The sequence below is a fragment of the Mirounga leonina genome, unplaced genomic scaffold (assembly GCF_011800145.1).
Source record: "Mirounga leonina isolate KUSES-001 unplaced genomic scaffold, KU_Mleo_1.0 Mir_125, whole genome shotgun sequence".
In the NCBI taxonomy this organism is placed as follows: domain Eukaryota; kingdom Metazoa; phylum Chordata; class Mammalia; order Carnivora; family Phocidae; genus Mirounga; species Mirounga leonina.
The window spans coordinates 44,520,963-44,528,214 of NW_023270305.1; the positions used below are offsets into that span (position 1 = coordinate 44,520,963).

At 49.6% G+C, this 7,252-nt stretch overlaps 1 protein-coding gene across 1 annotated transcript; it reads right to left on the minus strand.

The window, feature by feature from the left end:
- Positions 1 to 4,628: 4,628 nt before the first annotated feature.
- On the minus strand, positions 4,629 to 6,244 carry PCBP1 (poly(rC) binding protein 1). Its single transcript, XM_035001376.1, has one exon. It carries the CDS (start codon positions 6,085 to 6,087, stop codon positions 5,017 to 5,019), a length of 1,071 nt encoding a protein of 356 aa, XP_034857267.1. The 5' UTR covers positions 6,088 to 6,244; the 3' UTR covers positions 4,629 to 5,016.
- Positions 6,245 to 7,252: the final 1,008 nt, after the last annotated feature.

A 7,252-nucleotide genomic window follows, 5' to 3' on the forward strand; every position in this document is an offset into this window, starting at 1 on the left:
GTGGGTTCAATCGGGCTCTTTTTTTTTTTTTTTCTTTTTTAACCTCAAGCTCTCAACAAACACTGCTTACTGTCCAGGTGATAGTAGCCGCCCTCACGGTGGCCCCGAGAGCGGCAATTCATGCCCAAACTGCTGGCTGGGGTGGGGTGCACGGTGGGGTACGCGTGTGTATGTTGAGTGGCGTGAGAGAGGGGACTGGGGGCTAGGGGAAGATGTGGGACAACTCCCGTGGCTGTGACACAACAAGCACCTGTTGGGTCTTCTCGACTGTGGCTGTGGCTGTGGCCTAACAGCTGGTGGCCGGCCTGGGGCTGTGGCAAGAAACGCAGCAACTGCAGAGGGGGCTTATGGATTTCCAGTCCTCAATCCAGAAGAGGATGGGGCATGCTCAAGCTGCCCCAAAGAGAAAAGAGAAGAGTCCTGAGATGTAAGTCCTGATAGGAGAGGGAACAAAATGAATTAAATTCTAATAATCAAACTGGCCTGGCATCTGATATTCACGGCTCCAAGACCCTCTTCTCTCCATAATCCTTTTTTTTTGTTTTAAGTTTTATTTATTTAAGTAATCTCGGGGCACCCGGGTAGCTTAGTCAGTTAAGCTGGATTCTTGATCTCAGCTCAGGTCTTGATCTCAGGGTCATGAGTTCAAGGCCGGCATTGAGCTCCATGCTGAGTGTGGGGCCTACTTAATAAAAAACAAAACAAAACAAAAAAACACAAAAAACCTCACAACAAAAACAGCAAAACAAACATTTCAGTAATCCCCACACCCAATGTGGGGCTCGAACTCATGACCCCGAGATCAAGAGTCACACACTCCTCTGACTGAGCCAACTAGGTGCCCCTCCACAGTCCTTTCTTACCTAGCTTTTTTTTTTCAAGATTTTATTTATTTATTTGACAGACAGTGAGAGAAGGAACACAAGCAGGGGGAGTGGGAGAGGGAGAAGCAGGCTTCCCACTGAGCAGGGAGCCCGATGCGATATGGGGCTCAATGCAGGGGCTCAATCCCCGGACCCTGGGATCACGACCTGAGCCTAAGGCAGACGCTTAACTAACGACTGAGCCACCCAGGCGCCTCTCTTACCTAGCTTTCTAGCTTTTATTTTCAACTCCCTATTTGTTCCTTATTATATGCCTTTAGTGAAGTTCCTTTCAAAAACAACAACAACCCTCCCCACCAAAATCTTTTCTCCAGTCCTCCCTCATTCAAGTCACTGTCCTATTTTTCTCTCTCCTTTGCACCCTCAAGCCGCCATCTACACTCCTGTCTCTACTTCCTTACCCCCAGGCCATTCTCTCTTGGTGTAATCTGGCTTTCTCCTATCACTCTTCTGAAATTCTGCTCCCCAAGGATACCCATGACTTTGGAAGTGTCTTCCCCAGTATCCCCTTAAAGTGGTCTCTGAGAATGACTGGGTGGAAGGAATTAAAGAAAAAAAAGGAAGGAAAAAAAACTATTAGAAATTCGATTTCAATTTGTTTATCTTAACTGTTAATATTTAATTTTCTTCTTTTTTTTAGATTTTATTTATTTATTTGAGAGAGAGAGAGTGCCCATGGGCACGTATGTACAGGAGCAGCGGGGAGGGGAAGAGAGGCAGAGGGAGAAGCAGGCTTCCTGCTCAACAGTGAGCCTGACGTAAGACTCGATCCCAGGACCCCGGGATCATGAGCTGAGCAGAAGGCAGACACTGAACCCACTGAGCCACCCAGGTGCCTCTAAATTTTTTGTTTTCTAACATACATAATATTTAGAATTATGCTTGTATATAGTTTATAAATAAGCATGACTTAAATACATGTATGTAATTTATAAACAAACGTGTAATAGTGTATATGCTAAAGACTTTTTACTGAAGGGGTGCACTTAAAGAAAATTTTTTTTTTTTTTTAAAGATTTTATTTATTTATTTGACAGAGAGAGACATAGTGAGAGCTGGAACCCAAGCAGGGGGAGTGGGAGAGGGAGAAGCAGGCTTCCCGCCAAGCAGGGAGCCCGATGCGGGACTCGATCCCAGGACCCTGGGATCATGACCTGAGCCGAAGGCAGACGCTCAACCATCTGAGCCACCCAGGCGCCCACGTACTATGCTTTTAACTAGAATTAGCTACTACACATCTTCCAGTTGTACCAAAACATCAAATTTCAGTTCAAAGTATTTTGCACAAAGTAAATGTTCAATCAATTCTGTTAAACCTCTCTGTAGCATTATCGTCTTAGTTAGCTTTGAAACTTTCCTCCTTGACTCAAGGGCACTATCCTGGTTTTTCTCGGGCTGCTTTGACTATTGCTTCTTCATTGGCTACTTCTATATTCATTCTACAGATGCTTACTGAGCTCCTGTTAATATATTATGGTGACAGGCATGAGAGTTACTGTGGTGAACAAGGAGACTAGGTCCATTACCCTAAAGCTCAATCTCTAGCCCCTTCCTCTCATTTACCTGTCTCCCTACAGCTCTGACTTCCCTTCAGTTTGTCTATTTCTAGCTACTTGTTGAATATTTCTCCCTGCAAAGAGTCACATCACCATGTCTGAATTCATGGCTCCCCTCCTTCTAGCTTTCTTTGGCCTTCACACTCAGTTTGAATCTCCCTTGCATTGGCTCCTTTCTACATGTATTCCTAGTGATATTGCTGCCCCACCTGTTATTAGAATCTGCTTGAGGCCGTTTTCTAACCGTTCTTCCTGACTGCAGTCCATCCAAGTTGCCCTTCATCCTATGCCTTGCAGCCAACTCATTATTTTACAAATTGTTGCCAGCTTTGCCTTTGAAAGGGTGGGAGGAAAAGGGGTTGAGGACAATTTGAGGTCTACTTTTTTTAGGGCATTTGAACCACTTCACCCAACAAATTTTAGGGACTTCTTAAAGACCATTTGGCCTGGGTTTGACCGGCTCAACTTACTCACTCCTGCCCTACTCCTCGCAAACTTGGTTTATGCGCATTATCTGCAAAAGACAATGAACCCATTTCTGGGTTTTCACTAGGTCCTCCCTTACCTGTCCTGGCCCCTCAGTCCAACTGTCCTCTCAGCTTGTCAGTTAGTACACCTTGCTTTGTTCTCTTTTAAATATGTCTTTTCTGTCCAAAGACACTGTGGGCAGAAATGGACCTTTGACTTTTTGCAGCCTGAAGTATATTTAAGTTTACTACGTTGTAAGCACTGTTCTGCTTTACAAACATGCTCATTTTTCCCCCAAGCCCAAGAGATGTGTACTTTTAACACCTTCATGTTATACAGAGGTTAAATAATTTGCCCAAGGCCACAAGAGGCCGAACTCAATTTGAACTCAGGTTTAAACTCCAGAAATTGGGTTCCCTTCAGTGACTGCCTGCCTGACTCCACAGTGGGTGTGAAGTGCATGGTAGACCCGTCTTACCTCCAGGGACTCTTGGAATCAGGTTTGTACCTCAGAAAAAAGCAGATATCCTGTAGAGAATAAGCCTCAACAGATATTTATTGTGTGTAATACTCCCCTCCCACAGGAATTTCTCTTTGCTGTTAGTGATCTCCCACAGTGCCTGGGGTTTGAACTAAGCACTTTTGGCACCTAATTGCCCATTGTCTTGTATTGCCATTTTCTAGTGCCTTTGCCTAATCACAGAGATTTTTTTTTTCTCTCATAAAGTCCAGTCTAGTCCCACGGCTGGTGTGGACATGAGGTTATTAGGCCTTCACAGCAAGATCTTCCTAATCCATTGGTGAAGATAATCAGTGGCACTTAAATCTAAGAACCTTTTGGGGTTTTGTTAAAAATGCAGTCTTCCGATTAGATCTGGGGGTGGGTCCCAGGAATCTGCATTTTTAACACATTCTTAGGCTACAGTCAATGGATCTAGCTACATTCCTGCCTGTGAGGGCTGCCCCATTTACGCAGGATTATTTCCTGGTATAATGACTTCTGTAACATTGCACACAGCTGAAGAATTAGAAGCCGGGCCTCTTTTGTTTCTGGATTCACCACTTGGTAGGTGTAATAACATCCCCTGACAGGCTACTTGCCACAGGTGCATGCTCGCCACGTGTACCCCACTGGTACCATCCCCCATTCAGTCCTGGGGCCCAAGACCCCTCCAACCCTATCACCACCCCTGCCCTCTTCCAACTCCTCAAACACACCCTTGACCCTTTCCCTTCCCCCCACCTCAGCCCCTCCCTTCAGCCCCAGCCCCTTTCCCCCCCCCCCCCCCCCTTTTCCCCCCCCCCCCCCCGGCTCCTCCCACCTTAGAACATTTTTTTTTGTTTCTTCCTGGCCAAGTTTCCCCTGTGAGATTGGGTTGGGGGGTGGGGCTGGCTGGACGGGAGGACACACTGCCATTCATTGCAGTTCCTACCGAATGGGCTACTTTTTCCATCTCAGAAAACCCTTGTTTTCTACCAGAGAAATGGGCAGAGGCCTCTCTCTGGAACTTGGAGGGATGTCACTCTCCGGGAAAGCCCCTCCGTCTGCAAATATCCCAAAGCAGGCCGAGCCTGCTGTGTTCCTTTGTTGGAGCAGAATGGTAATGGAATCTTACCAATAGGTGAAAAGGGCTAGAGAGAACACCAAGAATGGGCCCACCCTTCTCCCTACAAAGGCCTAACGCTAAAAGGGAAGGGAAAAAAAACCACCAACAAAGAGTTTAAGATCGTAGTTCCCAGCTTTTTCAAATATGAAGCATTTTTTAACCAATCCATTTTTTAATTTTTAAATTCTTGACATTACAGAACTAAACTGAAATTTATTAACATTCCACTCTTACATTTCTTATCGACAAACAGAAATAAAATTCATGAGCCAAAAACCCAAAACAAAACTAAAAACAGGGAAAAGCTTATAAAACTAAATATGGATCCCAGCATTAACAGCTGAACAGAGAATGTGATTTTTAAATTCTTAGCGGATGATAAAGTTGTGTAGAAACTGAACACTTACAAATTATTTAAAACCTGGAATCACTGACCAGAAATTACACAGTTGGATCATGGGAAAACAGCAGAAAGGGGTTATAAGTGAAACCTACACTGTTCTAGCTGCACCCCATACCCTTCTCGGAGGAAAGCCTGGCATTGATTAGATATTGGGCCAGACTAATACTGGCAGCAGAACCAGTGATAGTAACCTGCCTACCAGAGGAGCCTTCCACTGGATTGGCAATTTTGATCTGGGCCCCGGACATCTGGCGGATCTCATTAATGTTGGCGCCTTGGCGCCCGATTATGCAGCCAATTAAGTTATTTGGAATGGTGAGTTCATGGGTGGTTTGAGTAGATGCATCCAAACTTGCCCAATAGCCTTTCACCTCTGGAGAGCTGGAGTCAATTCCGGCGAATCCGGTCCCGCCGTGCATCATGGCAAAGTGAGACTGTTGTCTTGCCACCTGGTTCAGCTTGGCCAGATCGAGCGGAGAAATGGTGTGTTGTCCTTGAATCGAGTAGGCATCTAGAGGTGGTCCCTCCAGGTCATGAGTGGCATGGGGGTAGCCCGCAGCGTCGCTGCACCGATCTTGGCCGCCCGCGCAGATGACTGGAGAGCTGGCCGGCATGGGCTGGTACGGAATGGTCATGACTCTCCCTTGCGGAGACTGGGAGAGCGTCTCCAGCATGACCAGGCAGATCTGCTTGACACACTCGGTGACAGACTGCGGCACGCCAGCAATGGTGATGGCCCGCTCGGTGGAGTTGGGCAGCATATCCCCCGCCACCTGGACTTGGGCCCCCGTACTCTCGCGGATCTCTTTGATCTTACACCCGCCTTTCCCAATCAGGGAGCCGCACTGGGTGGCCGGCACCACCAGCCTCAGGGTGACCGGGGGCCTGCTGGCCGCCGTGCTGTTGGTCATGGAGCTGTTGATATCTTCTTCCAGCTTGTCGATGATCATAGCGAAGGCCTTAAAGATGGCATTGGTAGGGCCGGTCAGAGTGATGATTCTCTCCGGGCAATTCCCCTCCGAGATGTTGATCCGCGCGCCACTCTCCTCGCGGATCCTCTTAACCGACTCCCCTTTCTTCCCAATGATGCTTCCTACTTCCTTTCCGTGCATAAGCAGCCGAATGGTGAGAGTCACATTTAGTCCACTTTCAGTCACACCGGCATCCATGGCGAGCGGCGGGCGGCGTTCGGGGGAGTTGGGCTCGTTACGTGGTCAAGTCTTTGGTGGCTGGCGGGGGGAGGGGAGGTGTAGGCCCAAAACTGCCGGCGCGAGGCGAGCGAGGGCCGCGGGAGCGAGCGGGCGCGGGCGGGAGGCCGCGGCGTCGTCGCAGGGGCGGGCGGCGGCGGCGGAGGGGGCGAGCGGGGCCGGGAGCGGCGGGCGGGCGGGTGGGCGAGGGCGCGGCGGTGGCGACTCCGGCGGCAGCCTCGGCGGTCTGGGCGGGGCGGGAAGCCCGCTTTCAACCCCGCGTACCCTCTGACCCCGGAAGTGCTTGCCGCGCAGGACCCCTTGAAAAAAAATGAGGACCCGTCTTTTTTAGGTCACAAGATTGCGCCAACCTCCACATGGTAGTTTTTAAAAACTCTTTTAACAGCCTAGCATTGAAAATAAAGCACCGATGGGCAGACGCTGTGAGCCCGGCAAGCTTTTAAAACCAACATGCATTTTATTAACTCTAGCGGCACTGGCAAATGTTTGGAAATGTTAGTGTTGTGAATGGTGGATGACACATTATTTTCCCGCCTTACAAAAGGGGTTTGAAAGCGGAGCGACGCGGGCAGCCCCGACAGTAACTGCAGGCGGCAGCTGGGACGCCGCGGGTTTAAAACGTGCGCGTGAGGCGGCTAGAGCGCGTGCGCAAGGGTGTGGGGAGACGGGAGGGGCAGCCGCGGTCTTCCGGGGGGGAGGGGCGGCGAGGCGAGGCTTGTGGGGTGGGTGCGCGCGCGCGAGTGCGCGCGAGCAGGCACGTGGGGCCCCTTCGTCCCCGGTGCCCGGGCGCCCCGCGCCAGCCCCCACCCCTGCCCCGGTCCCCCAGCGGCGGCTGGTGAGGAGAAAGACCGAAACCCACCCCTACCACCCCCCGAGTTGCGGCTCTGCTGATGATTTCTGGGACGTGCTGGAAATATGGCCGTAGAAAAAGAATGGCGTCCATTTACATAATGCTTTGTTTGCATTTTGCAAGTTTCTTTCGGTTGAACCTGCAGAAACCCCACCTCCTAGTGTCGTTTTAGTCGTGGCAGTTTTGTCAGACATTTAAGACAATGGTGTGCCGAGTAGTGCTGTGGGGGGGGTTCTTCCGATTTTCCCCACGCCGTTTAAGCCCGCTTCTGCCTTT

Excerpts from the sequence above, each read along its gene's own strand:
- PCBP1 (XM_035001376.1), bottom strand. The coding sequence starts at position 6,087 with ATGGATGCCGGTGTGACTGAAAGTGGACTAAATGTGACTCTCACCATT.